We start from the raw sequence: 17053 nt of genomic DNA on the forward strand, positions 1-17053 counted from the left end.
GCCATATAGGGCTCCAAAAACCACACAAGAAGAGATTCAGTGTCCTCTGCATGGGGTGACATGGTGCCCTTCCAGGACACGTCACTGAGCTGGCTGCTTTATGAAGAGAGGGGCAGAAAAAAAACCCCACTTCTCTTTGGGGAAAGACATCACTGGGATTTGTTTTCTTCTCTCAGCAGCTTGGTAGAAAGGGAAAGACATCCCAAGGGGATAGGAAAACCCAAGCCTTGCCCTCATGCAGGGCTGACTGGCCAGGAGCTGGTGGGACTTTGCAATGCACCACCATAAGCTTTGGCTACTCACCGATGGTGAGGGCTATCGTTCCTGCAGGCAAGCCACACTGTCACCTTGTAACTTGTCAGCCTCTGACTCAGGGCAGGTATGATCTGGGTGCTGCAGGGAAGGTAATTCAGTGATAAAGATCGACCAAGCACCCAGGTGGAGTGATTTTGGATGGGAACATTGGGTCCTTCTCCTGGTTTCAGCCACAGTTGGAGTTACCTTGCAGCCTAAGCCACAGCTCAGATCCTCAAGTTCACTTTTGCTGGAGCAGCTAAATCACATTTGCACCATCTGCTCATGCTCAGCCTGAATTACCAGTCTCATCTCCCATCCCCATCTTCTCCCCAGTGTGAAACTCTTGGAAACTGGGGAAACTCTTGCCTGCACATGGAATTGAAAAGGTTTCTAGCAGCTCTACTCCTGCTGCAGCCAAGCTGGGCTGTGGTCCTGCTGAGCTTGCGTAGCTCTGAGCCATGTCCTGTTTCTTCTTCATGTATTGTTAGAAATTACCTTCTCTCCCCAGCAATCAGATAAGATGTAGGAAGCATTCTTCATGTTGTCTCTCCCTGCTTGCCTTGCCTTTTGAGAACTTCTGGGTGATTTCATACAACCAACTTTGTTGGAAAAGACCTTTAACATCATTAAGTCCAACCAGAGAAACTTTAACTGAAAGGATCAGAAACCTTTAAATCACAAGAGAAAACATCTCCCTGTGCTTTTTATCCCCTCCAACCACAGAAGGACAAACAGCCTTGGGAGGTGGTGAAGTTTGGCTCACTAACTCCACGACATGGACAAGGTATGAAGCATTATAGCTCTGAAGGTTGAGTTCTTTGCCAGCCCTGGAGTGCAGGAACACTGTTCCAGAGGCCAGTATAATACCTCAGGACTCGTGAGGGTCCTAAAAGCAGCCAGAACCTCAAAGATCAGCTTAACCTGTGGGACCGCACCTAGCCAAGGCCTCAAGTGCCTCCTCAGACTTCTCATCCCTCCAAGTCCCAGGACTAAGGCACTTTGCACCCTGATCCAAGAGCTTTCATGCTGTGGGAAGCTCCCTCCTACCTTCCAGGTCTGACATCCTTCTCCCTTTGCAAGGTCTCTGGCTCCATCTTCTAACCAAGGAAGGAAATCCCAGGCAGAAGTCCACCATGGCGTCACCTGGGCTGGGTATCTCTTGGAAGATGCCTGCAGTCTGGCTCTGGCAGCACTGGTTATCAGTTGGATCTTGGCTGGGAGTTCCCTTTGTTTGTCAGGCAGCACCACTCCTGCTCTGTCACACTTTATCTCAACCTGGACTTTGGACAGAGACCTGTACTGCAGACACCCAGGCAAGGAGGAGCTCCTTATGATGATCACCCACTTGGAAGAGCTCAGAGCTGACTCAAACACAGGCTAAAGCACCAGCAGAAGCCAGGCTGGTTTGCTCCTCTCACAAAGTATTGCTCTGGTGGGTCTCTTTGCATTGGAAAACCTTGTGCTCCCAACCCTGTGACCCACCTGGGTGCCAAGCTGGAGCAAGCAGGCAATGCCTGCCTTTAATGACAAGCAGCAGCTCAGTGCTCTGCCAAGGAGCTGTGGGGCAGCACAGCTGTTCTGTCCCTGCACATCTGGCCAGAGGAAGGGGCAGCCTGCAACTGCCTGGCCAGAGAAAGCGCCCTGTTTTTACAGGGAAAGCAGCACAAAATCACTGACACGTGCTTGGCTTCTCCTGCTCAGACAGCAAATGTTTGCCAGAAACCTCCCCAACCCATGGAAACTTGGGTCTGGCACCTAAAATGCAGAGACCAGGTCAGCTGCACCCTGTGCTGATGAACCTGCTTCCCCCCATCCCTTCTCCCACCATGAGCAGCACAGGGCAATACCTGCAGAAGGGGTACCAGCTCCCCAAGCACCAGGCTAATCCAGAGGCTGGAGAGGAATCAAATCACTGACCCAGGGGAGGGGAAAGCCCATTTATTTAGGCTCTTTTAATTTGGCACGCACAGAACAGTAACAGTAACGCACTGGAGGCTAAGGGTTTTGGTTTTGTTATTTTTTTTTTCTTTTTCTCTACAGACATACAGGAAAACTCTATGCAACTCCCATGTACACATTACACAAAGGAAACAGCTTTAATCAACCACTGGTGAAACATGGAAGCTTTTAAGATCTCTGTAGCTGGCACAGGAATGTTCTCTACCCCCTCCCCCCCCCCCCCATACAAAAGGCATTTCAGGTCAAACTTTCTAGTAGGTGATATTTCCATGCATTTCTACAGAATTAAAGAAGCTAACAGACAAAAAAGCCCAGATCAAGCCGTATTAGTCAGGCTGATGGGTTCTACTAAGTTAAATCAAGAGTAATTACAGACAAATGGACCAAGTGACCAAGGACTGGGGCTGAGAATACCACTGTTTAAAGATGTGGCTCCTCTGCATTGTACTACCCATCACTGGAGAGCGCTGCTATAAGGATCTGCATTTGTAAAAGCTTCAGAAGCATCCAATCTGCTAGTTAAGTGTGTTATTAGAGAAACTAAGGTAGTTCTAAATGAAAACTACATCAACAGAAAAGCAGTTTTTATAGAATCACTCAGGCTGGAAAGACCTCAAGACACTTCATAACAAGAAAACTGAACCTACAAAACAAGTGAACCTTTAAATATTATCACTGCACCGTGAGTTTACAAGAGAGTGGGTTAGGACTATTTCTCCAGGCAAAAAAAAAAGTGTCTCATCTCTATTTACCTTCAAAATTAGCCTTTATTAGTACTGCTCTGCAACTGAAAGGCCTAAGAATTTAACCCAGTTTTGGTGCCAACAGGCTGCTTTAGCCAAACATTTAACTACAGGTTTGAAGTTCTGTACTAAACAGTTACAGGGGGAAACGTTTTTGAGTTTGGCAATTTGGCCAGTAGCCTCAAAAAGACGGGCTGAATTTTGCTTGGTACAATTTAGAAGAGCAAGAACAGGAACCAGATTGTTCTCACCTCCCCCCACTTTCGTTCCGTGATACGGTGCTCCATTGGACCACGATTTTTTGGAGACCTTTAGTGTTAAATCCATCAGGGACATAATTGGGCTGGACAACCAATGCAAATATTAATACACCAAGATAAATCCTTAGATTTGATTTATTTAGGGTCATTTGTACATACGAGCTACATCTCCAAAATCTACTTTATTCTACAAGACAGCTTCCCTACAGTTAGTGGAACCCTGGCCTAGAATAGTTGCTTTACATAACTGATATATTAAAACATGGAATGCTTGTAGAGTTGTGGCACTGTATGACATCTACACGGGACTTCCTTCAAAAGCTACGACTAGGGAGCCTCCTAGCTTCTCAGCAATGCAAGCTCGGTTGAGGTCCTCTGGCCCATTTGCTTGGCATTCATGCTTTATGCCTAAAAAAGAGGCAAAACACTCAATAACGCATTATTATTTCCACATGCTAGTAATCAATCGAAGAAACATACTTGCTAGTAGTATTAGAAGCAGCAGTCTGGTCACTCACGCAGGTAAGTCCTGCCTTAGCTCAGGCATTTGGATGGTTTTCCCCTGATATGTCACAGGAGACACCTGGCTGCACACCACATGCCAATGCAGAAACATCAGGGAGAACGTTTTCACTAGCTCAGTGCTCAGACTGTTGGTCTTTTCACTGCAGGCTGTCTCAGAAGCAAAGCTCTCATTTCTAGTGCTACCCTGATGATGGCAGGGGAGGGAGCTACACCCAAGCACACTAAGATGGCTGACTCAGCTTCTGCTGGCTCTGGGGATGTGCGTGAAAGAATCAGAGTGAGAATCTGAGATGGAAAGCCGAGAAAGACTTTGCTGGTGTAAGTGAAGGGAAGGAGGGCAGGGAGCCCAACACCCAAGCCTGTCTTATGTGAAGAAAAGCAGAATTTCCTCAGGATTTCTTTTTTTTCTAACTCCCACACACGTAGCACACAAGTCTCACCATAGAAAGATTTGGGTTGGAAGGGACCTTCCTTAAAGCTCATCCAGTTCCAGACCCCTGACACAGGCAGGGACACCTTGCACTAGACCAGGTTGCTCCAAGCCCTGTCCAGCCTGGCCTTGAACACTGCCAGGGATGGGGCAGCCACAGCTTCTCTGGGCACCCTGTGCCAGGGCCTCAGCACCCTCACAGAGAAGAATTTCTTCCTAATGTCTCATCTCAATCTCCCCTCTGTCAGGTTAAAGCCATTCCCCCTTGTCCTGTCCCTACAGGCCCCTGTCGGCTCCTTTAGGCACTGGAAACTGCTTTAAGGTCTCCTTGGAGCCTTTTCTTCTCCAGGCTGATCCAGCCCCTCTCTCTCAGCCTGCCTCCAGAGCAGAGCTGCTCCAGCCCCTGCAGCATCTCCGTGGCCTCCTCTGGACTCACTCCAACAGCTCCACGTCCCTCTTGTACTGGGGGCCCCAGAGCTGAATGCAGCATTTCCAACCCACTGGCTGGCACTGCTGCACAATGATCCCGTCAGTCCAGCACACTGCAAGCAGGAACTGAAGGGGGGCAGTGCTATCTGCCTACACACCAGACTGACTTTGCATGAAATTTCTGAATGCTGCAGCAAGGTATTTACTCCTTGGATACTGGTGCCTGACAGAAGAACTTCGCTCCTCCACTTGGAGATGTGATGCCTTTTGAAATGAGCAATCCCAACTGCATCTCTAAAGCAATCATTAATTACTTCTACTACAGCACAGTAAATTTATGAGATTGTGTATTTCATCAGACACAGGGCTGAGAGTCCTCTACCACAGAGGTAGGTCTGCACAAAATGCAGCTCTGTATTAGGAATCTAATGGTTTCTAGTCTGTAGGGTGCAGCTGTGCTGCTCTGTATAGTACAAATACAGCGTCACACACTGCTAAGCCTACTCTTGTCCTGAGCATAGCTCTAGTGCCTCTACAATTCAGAGTCAGACAGTGCAGGGTTTAGCCAGATCTCATTTTAGCTCTGTCACAGGGCTTTTTGCCTGTGAAGCTCTCATGTCTCACTAGCTCCTCAAAAAACCGCATCCCAGACCAATTAGCCAATGGTTAAGCCTTGCTGTGCAAGCATTGTAGGAGCACGGCACGTGTAAGAGCATTAGATGCATTACATACCTTGAAACTTCTTTTTGATTGCATCCTTGGAGCTTGCGTAGATCATCTTGCTTTTGAGGGGTGCTTGTTCTGGTGCCCTAATGGGATACACCAGAAAGAGTGCAGTTAGTGACATTTATTATCCAGCAGAGTGAGAAGCTGCATCCTAGGGATGATGAGCAAGTGAAATGTCTCATGGCTCAGAAAACAAGCTCACTTTAAGCCTGCCACTTCTCAGAGACCTCGCCCACAGTGCCTGGACTGCATGCTAGGAATGAGTGAGCTGGGAAGATGGCTTACCACAAGAAAAACATCAGCTCTTCTTTTTTGGATTCCTTGGTCTCGAAGCTTGCATCATACAAGGCATAACGGCAATCCTTCTCGGGAAGCATCTGCACAAAGTGCTTGAAAGGGTCGGTAACCGTCACACCGACATCTCCCACCAGAATCTCTTTGCCTTCTTCCACAATAATGCACTTTTTATCTGGACTGAGGCAGAAGATGACAGCCTTCTTCCTCTTCTTGATTTCCTCAGGCGTAGAGCACTTCCGCACTTTCATGTCATAGAAAATACGGCATACCTCATCAGCAACTTGTACTCCAGATGCCTGCAAAGACAACAGCAAAGACCTTTAGGGCTAGCACTGCAAAGTTTCACAACTCCTTTACCACACTGCCTTAAATCCGGGGCTAGAAGACAACCGACACTGGCAAGAGTCACCAGTGGCCTGAGAGTCTTGTCAGGAAAGGCTGCAGGCCCTCTTTTTCCAAGCCAAGCAAAGAATCTGGAGTCTCGATGCTGCCCACAGGCAGCTGCCAAACCAAAACTATTCCAAAGAAGGCACAATCCTACTTATACAAGAACCTTATTTTTGGGGTAGTTTCACACACACATCCACCCCTTGTCCTCTGAGATTCAGTTGTGACAAATCCTTTGGCATTAGAGCAGCGGAATTTTGTTACCCATTTCAGGCTGACTAGACAACCAAGTCCATGAGAATCTTCTGTTCAAAGTGCCCTAGCCATGTCTAGCATGCTTGCTAGCAGCTTTAGGAACAGAGGTAAAACGTGGCCAAATTCCACACTTGTCACATGGACTTGGCTTAGAGATGAAGAGAGATGTTGTGTGGGCCACTGGGACTGCAGTGGTATGGTTTTTAGCTGAACAAGCCAACTTTCAGAAGCTGTTCTGAATTCAGTGTTCTAAAGGGAGAAGAACTTGCAAGACTAACAGTTAAAGTGTCTATTTCCCAGCAATTCCTCAGTGTTTCAAAGCAAGCTGCCTGCCCTTCCATCCTTTTCCCCTTGAAGTCTGATGGGGGATTCTAGTTACTTTGTGGTGTATCTTCCTGTCCTAGCTGTAATGGGAGGTGCAGATGCAGCATCACCAATCTGATGTTAAAGGCACACAGAATAAAGAGGACAAGACCTAGTGAGAACGACAAGAGGCTGAACTGCATTTTCAGTCTGCTGCTTTCTTGGGAATGAGACAAAAAAGGTGGCAGGATAGAAGCATTTGTATCTGTGTTTTGTTATCAGAGTGCAGCAAAGCTGGAGAGCTTAAAAGCAGCTGTGTAATAGCAAATAATGGGAAGTCATGCTGGAAGGACATCCTGGCCAGAGCAGTAAAGACCAAACCAAAGGCTGTCCAACACTTATTTGTCTGTTCAAAACCCTGCACGCAGTGTAAACAGTGAGATTCCTTTCTCATACTGTTTCTTCCCCTGCTGGTCTTCCAAATCCAAATGATTTTATCCTCAGACATGGTAATTTGTACCACAGAAGGAAAAATGGCCCTCCTCCCTCTGTGTAAACTCCTACACATCACTGTTAAAGCACAGTCAGCGCTACTACAGAGTCAGGTAAAGCATTATGAGAGATACACCAATGGAAAAAAGAGTAAAGGTTGAAAAGGACTAAGGATTGTTCTTTACTTTGGTTTTCCTTAAGCTCAGGCCCAAAATGTGTGTTTGATGCATTCATTGGTGGTGGTGGGGGAAGCATCGTACCTTGCCAAAGTGTTCTAAAGACACAGCAGAGTTCACCTGCAAAACCAGGGGGGTGAGGGGCGCTCAGTGCTAGCTTTCCAACAGGTTGGCCTTGGGAGATGGTTACTGACTGGACAACTACTTAATGTATATTTTTTTCTTAAAGCCTTGACTAATGCCTACCTTGCAGGACCTCAGTTTTCCTACCAACATGTCTCCTCCTGTAACTTCCCGTGGCTGGCATAGCTTTGCTAACCCAGTGAAGAGAGATGGCACAGCTGGCAGCAACTATCACCATGGAGCTTGACAGCAAGCCCTGGTCATGCAAAACCAGGGCAATCTCCTACAGCAGTGAATGTGAGACAGAAGCTTTTCTCTAGCACGGAGCACAGTGTTTTTTAGGGGGTTACTCAAACACAAGGGGACCTCCCTCAAGATTTCTAATGCATGGCTTCCTTATTAGGGGTAATCTATCCAGAATCCACTGCACTTTGGGACAGGAGGACAGGGAGAAAGTCACTGTGCCTGGCAGACAGCCACCCTCACACATATCACCAATAAGGCAAGGAAAGTAAGCGGAGAGAGCCTATTCCAGGATTCCAGTCCGAGCAAAAGTGCAAACATGGACTCAAAAGTGACTCATTCCTGTGTCACCTCCTCCATAGCGAGAGACTTGCACTTTGTCAGAGCATGATACAGAACTAATGTAGAATAAAGGTCCTTCTCTTCCTGTCCTTGTGGTTGGTGTGGACAAGAGCTCTCTGGGACGACGAAGTTGCCCTAATAAAGCAAACAGTGCAGCAACTAGAACTACAGCATCATTCACCAAGGACAAATCTGCACTGAGCTCAAGACAACCTTCCCTTCCCTGATGTTTGTCTTCTGAATAATGGCACCTCAGTAGCTGACAACAGGTATCAAGACTCGGTTTTTAGTCACAAAGCCCTTAAAAGTCTAAGTAGAAAATGCTTAGAAAGCCTGAACTAGCATGGGAATGCATCTAGTAATTGCATAAAATAGCTCCACTTTTGTCACTTCTTGATCTTTGCTCCAAGACCACAACAACTAGAAGTCAACTTTGGAAGAAGAGGTTAATGCTCATCAGAGATGCAAAAGCAAGGAGCAGCAACGGAGCTGCAGGTTGATGCAAACTGTGCAGTCAGAGAGCATATGCATGTGCTACTGCACAGCCAGAAACATGTCTCCAAATTGGGAGACAAGTTGTTTCCTTATAAAGAAACTGAGCACTGCTGGCAAGTCAGTTCAGATGCCAAAAATGTGGAGAGTATTTAGTCTGGAAACTCAAAATTCACTGTTAAATTGCAGCTGACAACTGGGACTGACCAGAAACTGAAGCAGCAGGAGTAACTGGATTTTCTTCTCAGCTTTCCAAAGCAAAATGCTGTTAATAGCTGGTGCTGCTCCTTCTCACAGCTGCTGTACAACCCCTGGATTCAACACACAGGATGACATTAGCAGCCACTATATTGCTAGGGACAATGCAGATTTGTTCCATCTCAGAAAATGCTATAGCTGTGTCACAGCATGGGCTGAAATGAACTCATAAGCTCTCAGTGCAAATAACTGCTTCCACAAAGGGGATCTACTTTTGTAGCTGTGGGACTCCCTCTTCAACCGTGGGCTTGTACCAGCCACTGCTGGCTTCATAAACATACTTTAAAAGGAAACAGAAAAAACCCAAATCCTAGGCAGGTTTTGTTGGAAGGTGGCTGCAACCATTGTGTGTAGGGCAGCAAGAGGATGACTGTTCAGAGCACAAGAACAAGCTGAAATGCCACACTCAAATATACATCCTCGACTGACATTTTAACCATGTCTCTGCTGATCTGCCCAGAAAAATAGCTGGTGAGAAGCCTCTACCTCACCAGCAATGACAGACTGTTTACTTGTTCTTCTGCAGAAGAGAAAGCTCCAGGGACACCTTAGGGCAGCTTCCAGTGCCTAAAGGGGCCAAAAGAAATCTGGAGAGGGGCTTTTGACAAGGGCCTGTAGGGACAGGACAAGGGGGAATGGCTTTAACCTGACAGAGGGGAGATTGAGATGAGACACTACGAAGAAATTCTTCCCTGTGAGGATGCTGAGGCCCTGACACAGGGTGCCCAGAGAAGCTGTGGCTGCTCCATCCCTGGCAGTGTTCAAGGCCAGGTTGGACACAGGGGCTTGGAGCAACCTGGTCTAGTGGAAGGTGTCCCTGCCTGTGGCAGGGGTTGGAACTGGATGAGTTTTAAGGCCTCTTCCAACCCAAATCAGTCTGGGATTCTGTGATACGAGTGTTAATCCTAGTCTGGATTTTCTCTTTCTGGCCCTGTATCGCTCTGCTCAGAGGATTCAGTACAGCACATTCATTATTATTTTGTGAATTCTGGCTTGAGCACCACAGAGTTACAACAGCTAACCTGGTTCTGCTCCTTTTTCAGCATGAAAGCAGTTATCAGACTGGGGGCTGGTGCACAGTTTAAGGTTGGACTTGATGATCTTAAAGGTCTTCTCCAACCTAATTGATTCTGTGATTCTATCGGTGGCTGTTCATTGAGCTTGTACATGTTTGCAGCTACTTGTGGGATACTCGACCATCAGCTGGTGATGTTTTGTTGTAAGGGACAGATCAACCCATAACACAGGCAACATCAACTTAAAGCCGTTCTTGTGACACAACTGCAGAGAAAAGACTACATTCAAGTAGCCAGCCTGTTTCTAGAGATGTTGAAGACCTTAACTGCAAACCACCTCATTATCAAATGGGAAAATGATGCCAGTATAGCACCTTCAGGGAGACATTCTAGCAAGAATGGACAAAGTTCCTCTAAGGGAATCAGCAAAAATGAGATGAGTTTTCCACCCCCACCTCCATGCAGCTACTGCAAAGGCAGTGTCTTGTGGGCAGCATGGCCTCATATATTATTCTGAAGCACTTCCACCAGTCTCCCCATTGTGTTTTCATACAGACTGCTGTAGGCACATGAGGTAATGGTTGCATTAAATGCCTCGTCAGCATGTGCTGCAGTAACACAGTGGCTCTTATTCCCCACACAAAGACACCGTTCCTGCCTTAAGTGCAAAGCACTGCAGAAGCCTTGTGAGAACAGAATGCTCCACGGGCCAGCCCGAAGAGAGAGCCTTCTGTCTAGCCAGCTTCCAACTGCAAGAGCCATCCCCAGCTGCCTCCACTAAGAGCTTCCAGCAGCTTGCCTCTATCACCAATTACATTTCCACAACTGAAATTTAATCTAAATGAGGGAACACTGAAGAATAAGCTTTCTCAAGACAATCCCCAGATACAGAAAGCCACTTCAGGAGTGAGACACATGCCAGATACCTGATAAACTGGATCTGAAGCAAGGCTGCACTGAAACACAACTTTGATACAATGAAAGTCACTTCCTCTTTTGTCGGGAAGTGCTGTGAACTTCAGTATTTTCTTTGAATATTTAAAATATTTTACCTAGAAAAAGTCCTTTGTTCCTTCCTTGACTGTAAGACAGCCAAGGAGACTTTAAACTAATGACTTAGTTTGCCTCAAGACAAGTCTGAAAGACTGAATTTAAGGATTGACAATTGTACAGTGTGGGTTTTGCTTCCTGTGATCAGAGCCCTCCACAGCAGTGCCTGTGCATGTGTTATCTACAGAGACATTTCAAGAACCAGTTCTTGGCTTGTTTTGTTTGGGAACTATGCTCACACATTGTATACACCAGTGTGGACTGTCTATAGCTACTCAACTGGAAATTTTTGCTCCTTGGAAAAGCATCATCAATTTTTCCAGAATTGACACTTAGACTTATTAAGGTATGCCTTGTCTAACTGCAAAGGCAGATTTGGGTGCTCCCATGTTTGCTAGTCATATTACTGTCCTGTATGTGGGTCTCAGTTTCTTCAGCAAACACCTCGTTTCCCCTATGCTGGGCATACCACCCCTCATATCTACCTTCAAAATCCACTGCTGCTGCCAGAAGTGCCTGTGTAACCATGTGGCATTTCCATCTGACTCAGAGATGTGTCATGGTTCATTCCTGTGACAAATACTTCTTCATTTAACCTATTACCACCTGGCTGTTCTGGGACAGCAGCCTTCAGAAAGCTGTCCCTTATGTTGCCATGCAATACACTGGGACATCACCAGCACCTAGATCTAGAAGGTTTTGCCAAATCAGGCCTCTGAAAAGTTGTTAGCTGTGGCCCACAGGCCAACTGAAAATGTGGGTGGTTAAAAAGGCAAGGATCTTAAATACTGCTTTGCTTTCATCTGTTATTTGAGCACCCAAGAAAACCCATCTGACTTTACCACCCCCACCTTCCTGAGTAAGAAAGGAGGAAATGCACGGAGTGACTAGTTTAACATCACCCCAAAAACCAGCACTGGCATGGGAAAGCCAGACTGGTTTGGGTTGGAAGGGACCTTAAAGCTCATCCAGTTCCAACCTCTGCCACAGGCAGGGACACCTCCCACTAGACCAGGCTGCTCCAAGCCCTGTCCAACCTGGCCTTGAACACTGCCAAGGATGGGGCAGCCACAGCATCTCTGGGCAAAGGAGACCAGTGACTTCCCAAGGCTCTGTACGCCCATGTCCTCTGCTGCCTACAGACAGACACCTCCGCTTACGCCAAGGCAGCTGAAAGTCCAAAGCTTGAATTCAGATCTGCAGCACGATAGGAAACATAACTAACTGCCTTTTTACTGCTGTTGTGTAAGAGGCCATTATTTGCACATCATAAACCAGCAAGAAGTACAGAGTTATTTGCATATCACTTGTAGGCAGGTCTTGCCAGCCTGACTTGAGTTTTTGAGTTTGCATTACTTTTCCTCTTTCTTTTTTCTGGGGTGAAAGAATCAAAAGTCTATTCAGCTTCCCCCCCCCCGCCTACAAGAAAGGTTATTGATTAGATGAGGAGAGATGAGTAAGGCAGCAACTATTAAAAAAAGGCAGAGAAAAAGTCTCCCCTGAATTCCTGGAGGTCACTTCCTCAGCTTTCAGCCAAAGAGGAAATTGTCACCTTCTTAGAGCTGCCATGAAGTTCACTCCCCATACAACTATCAAGGTGAGCAGAACAAGCAATACCCACAAAAGGCAATCCCAGCAACACTGCTGAAATACAGGAACCATGGTAGCCAGTAATAGGGCAGAACTTTTGAGCAGGATCCATTCCCGTGTTGAAACTCACGTTTTTAAGGCAATGAGGGCAATAAGCTGGTATGCCTCAGAACTCTTGCAGGAAAACAAAGCTTCTTAGAAATGCATTCAACACAGAAATCAGCTATTATGAGCCAAAGTGACTGTAGGTATTTTCCTGCGCCCCCCCCCAGGCATATACAGCAGCCTAAAGCTCAAATCTCACCCTTAAAAACAGGCCCTGAAGGCCTGCTCTGGGCATCCCAGAAACTCATTACTGAAGTATCCTTCCTGGAGATGGCTGTGCATGCTGAACAGTCAGATGAGCAGCAGGCTCTGAACTGCTTTACAGGCAAGTCGTGGCTGTCTGCAGGCTCTCCTGCATGAGATGGCTTTGGTCCTTGCTCCCAGCAGGAGCCTCTTGATAGCGATGTTCTGACAAAGCAAGTAGGAACACGCCAGACACCCACACTACCGATTGTCACAAGCCTGTCATCTTGTATATGAGGCGTACGTACCTTGTAATTACACAGATTTGGGAATAGTATTGACTAACAACCAAGAAAAACAATTTGCATGGTCCTCCAAAGACTATGGACTCATTTAATCCAGTAGCAAAGAAACTGGCCTTGTGGCAAGACACAAAAGCAGAAAATCCAGTGCTCTTTTGATACCAAGTGATGCCCTCCTGCTGGCATTGCTGTACTTTGCCAGAAGGCCTACACTCTTTGCCCAAAAGCAAATTCATCTGCATCAGCTAGAAAGCATTTTAAAGAAGCCCATCCAAACCGTGTTCCAAAAAAGAGATCACTATAAGAAATACCACTTCTGACTGGGGAATTCTGGGGTTCGGAATCAAGACGTAGCCTGACACAGTGAGTAGTCACTCTAAACTAGGTTTGCGTACTGCAGAGGTGGTAGTCAGCTTGTTCAGACAAGCCTATTTTAAACAAGAGCTGCAAGTCTCGTCAGACTTTCAGCAGCTTCCTCTGCAACTCTCATTAGCTCCTGCTCCACGCTGCAGACCAGTCACAGAGGCTTCAAACTTAGGTGTTATAGGAAGCAGGGAGATTAGTAGCGCATCCTGTCTGTGGGCCAACACACACTAAAAATTTATTTACTGGACATACCACATGTTCAAGAAACTGAGGGTAAATACCATGGGAAGGGCTCAATAGGTTACCCCCCAACTAAAGGGGAGTAACCTAAGCAACTGTGTTAAAACACATAGATGCTTGTTGCTGCACAAATGCTTGTGTAGGACTCAAGCAAAAGCAGGACAGCAGTAAAACTGTATGAACTAGTAATTCCACTTTGTCAGTGTCAGTAGCCCGAGTTAAACAGGGATATAAATGTTTAATGTAGGCAAACCAAACAGAAAGTGAACCACCATGAATCCCAGACCGGTTTGGGTTGGAAGAGACCTTAATGCTCATCTGGTTCCAAGCCCCTGCCATGGGCAGGGACACCTTCCACTAGAACAGGTTGCTCCAAGCCCCGTCCAACCTGGCCTGGTAACAAATGAAGCATAACAGATGTTTGGTCTGTTCTGCCCCATTTATGAAAGGCGTCCCCTGGGGCTTTTTAGAACGCCAGAGAAAACGCGCATGTGTACGTTTAATACATTTCCTCTCTTCCCAGCATTATATCTTCATTATCTCTGTGCAGAGAACACAAAAAGTCTCCAATCCTTGCGGCAAGCACCTTAAAATTTAGGCTTCTCCGAGCGGCCTCTGCAAAAAACCGCGTGTTTGTTACGGCCGAGCGCTTCCTTCCGCGGGTTTTGCTTCCCCCCCCTTTTGTCTGCTGGCTCCAGCACCGGGGCCCTGTGTGCCTCAGCCGCCCCGCTCCGCCGAGGAGCCGCCGCCGTTTCTAGGCCAGGCCCGAAGCCCCTCGGCTCTGTGGAAGATGGCTCCCGCCCGGACCGCACGGCGGGGCGGATGCGGCCGAGGCCGCGCTTCCTCCCGGTGGGGACCCATCCCACCACCCCGTATCGTGGCCTTGCTTCCAGGCTCCGACCTGCTCCTCACGCAGCCCCTCGGGGGAGAAGCCACCGCCTCCCCCCCCCCACGGCCGCGCCCTGCGGCACGGGGAGGGGCGGCGCATCGCCCCGCCGCGTCCATGTCCCCCCTCCGAATCTTCCCGCCTCGATCGTTCTCTTCACCGCTCCCCCCTTTCCCCGCGTGAAATGGACGCGCCTGCCCCTAGCGCCTGTGTGCGGCGCGGAGCGTACCATCGCCTCACGGGGGAGGACGACAGAGAGGAGGACAGTTCCACCGCTTCAAGGGGGGGAGTAACCTTCCGCCGCCTCATGGCGGGATGGAGGCGGGGGGGGGGGGGGAAGGGAGGAGAACGGATCCGCCGCCTCAGGTTCAAAGGCGAACGGAAAGGAGCGGGGAGATGGACGGAGAAGGAAAGGAGGGGCGCGATGCCGTCGTGCCCGGAGCGCAGGCCGAGATGCGGCGGGCGGGCGGGCGAGCGGGCGATACCAACCACCCCCCTTTCCCCGGGGATGAAAGAAGAGGGCATGGGGCGGGGGGGGGGGGATTGCTAGGCGGAGAAGCCGCCCAACTCCCGCATCCCCGGAGGCGCCCGCTGCCTACCATGGTGTCGGCGGGAGGCTGCGGGCGGCGGAGCGCGGTGCGGCGGCGGCGGCTGCTCCCTCGGATGCTGGGCGCGGCGCGGGCTCCGGCAGCAGGAAGGGAAGCAGCGAGGGCGCGAGCCGGGCGGAAACGCTGCGACGTCACGGCCGGAGGAGGAAGCGGTTGCTATGGTGGGAGCCCTGCGTGGCAACGCCCCGGGACCTTCCTCTTCCTCCTCCTCCTCCTCCTCCTCCTCCCTCCGCACCCCCCCGGCGCCACAAGCACACGTGTATCCGCCCGCACCCGGTGCGGGGACAGAAACCCAAGCACCCACAGACACCCCCCCCCGCCCAAAGCGTAGTCAGGATGGGGTGCGCTGCCCAATCACAGGGGGAGCCGCCGGCTGATTGACGGCGGTCAGGCGCCGGCCGGCCAATCGCGGCGTCCCTTTGTGCGAGGTGTGGGCGGGATTACCTGCCCCAAGGTGTGCGGCGGGAGGTGGGGGGGGGGGGTCGGGATGCGCTGAGGGAGCGTTGCGGGGCTCAGGGAGCCGTCGGGGAAAGGGCGAGGGGAGACGGCCGGGGCGAGGAGAGAGGGGCACGAAGAGGATTTGAGGCAGGGTGAAAGGGGCTGTGTGGGTCCTGAGAGGGTGGCATGGGGTGGCCATGGCCCTGAGGCGAGCAGGAGGGGGAGGCGGGCTGTGAGGGAGCAGATGGGGCGGGCGGAAGAGCTGTGGAGGAGGAAGTGTGGGGCTTTTCTCTGTCTTTTCTTTTTTTTTTTTTCCCTCATTTATTTAATTATTTTTAGGGTTTTTTCAATACCTACTTTGGTGCGATCTCAGTCAGGCACTCCTGATTGGCTCAGCGCGCCCGCCCTCGCTGCAGCAGCAGCAGCAGTAGCAGCAGCAGGAGGAAGCGCTGTGCGGCTCTTCCCGGCGGCACCAGCACCAGCGGCGTTCGCGTCCCCGCTTCAATCAGAGCCGAGGTGGCTGAGACAATGCAGGGTTTGTCCTCGGGACAAGGCTGACAAACGCCGCTGCTGGAGGGTGGGGGGAGAGGGGAGAAGCTGCGGCTCCGTGTTTGTTGCAGCGCTGCCGAATTAAATGATACCAAAATACTATATTCTAAACGTTGTGGGCAGTGAAGCTTGGGGGGGGGGGGGTTGTAATCAGATTACAGAAGCACCTGCTGATGTTAATACATTTACAGAATGTTAGGTTTCATTCCTGGATCCTGCCTGCAGTGATGTTCCTGGCTTGAACTGATCAGTTAAGCACCCTTTGCATCAATTGTATTTATTCATGGAATTGTAGAACAGAGTCACAGACTGGTTTGAGTTGGAAGGGACCTCAAAGCTCATCCAGCTCCAAGGCCCTGCCACGGACAGGGACACCTTGCACTAGACCAGGTTGCTCCAAGCCCCATCCAACCTGGCTTTGAACACTGCCAGGGATGGGGCTGCCACAGCTTCTCTGGGCACCCTGTGCCACAGCCTCAGCACCCTCACAGGGAAGAATTTCTTCCTAATGTCTCATCTCAGTCTCTCCTCTGTCAGGTTAAAGCCATTCCCCCTTGTTTTGTCCCTACAGGCCCTTGTCAGAAGCCCCTCTCCTTATTTCTTGTCGGCCCCTTTATGCACTGGAAGCTGCTCCAAGGTCTCCCCGGAGCCATCTCTTCTCCAGGCTGATTTATGGAGTCTCCGAGTCTCTTGTAAGCAGAAAACAAAGCCAAGACTGGACTGCGTGTTTTCAGGGCTGGGGTATAAGGCAGCAGTACCTCATACCAGGTTACAGCTAGCCTAAAGCTTCAATATGAAAGGTGTGAGCCATGCCTTAAAGTTTTTACCCATATTGCTGTCGTAATAAGGGATTTTTTCCCCTCCTTGCAGCATACCCCATTATATGCCCTTTTATATCTGCTGTTACGCCTATTCACATTAGGTAGAAGCTGCTGAAAGACCTGATAAGCATGTACGGAAAAAACACTACTAGTTCATTCTGC

The 17053-nt window shown here is 49.2% G+C and overlaps 2 protein-coding genes across 2 annotated transcripts in view; both read right to left on the reverse strand.

Annotated features, from left to right (window-relative positions):
* The window catches only part of MGME1 (mitochondrial genome maintenance exonuclease 1), a 208852-nt gene that overhangs the window by 88165 nt on the left and 103634 nt on the right, over positions 1–17053 (reverse strand). The gene's annotated exons all lie outside the window — the stretch shown is intronic.
* DSTN (destrin, actin depolymerizing factor) lies at positions 3377–15225 on the reverse strand. The gene is made up of 4 exons (XM_062605951.1): positions 15075–15225; positions 5655–5962; positions 5376–5452; positions 3377–3667 (listed from the first exon to the last, which is right to left on the reverse strand). Exons 1-4 carry the CDS (start codon positions 15075–15077, stop codon positions 3558–3560), a joined length of 498 nt encoding a protein of 165 aa, XP_062461935.1. The 5' UTR covers positions 15078–15225; the 3' UTR covers positions 3377–3557.

The sequence above is a fragment of the Pezoporus occidentalis genome, unplaced genomic scaffold (assembly GCF_034315485.1).
Source record: "Pezoporus occidentalis ecotype Australia unplaced genomic scaffold, CSIRO_AGI_Poc_V1 ctg93, whole genome shotgun sequence".
NCBI lineage: Eukaryota > Metazoa > Chordata > Aves > Psittaciformes > Psittacidae > Pezoporus > Pezoporus occidentalis.

Coding starts and splice junctions, on each gene's coding strand:
- DSTN (XM_062605951.1), bottom strand. Junction 5,453..5,654: donor GAGCTGATGTTTTTCTTGTG/GTAAGCCATCTT, acceptor GTATCCCATTAG/GGCACCAGAACAAGCACCCC. Junction 3,668..5,375: donor AATCAAAAAGAAGTTTCAAG/GTATGTAATGCA, acceptor CCTCTTTTTTAG/GCATAAAGCATGAATGCCAA.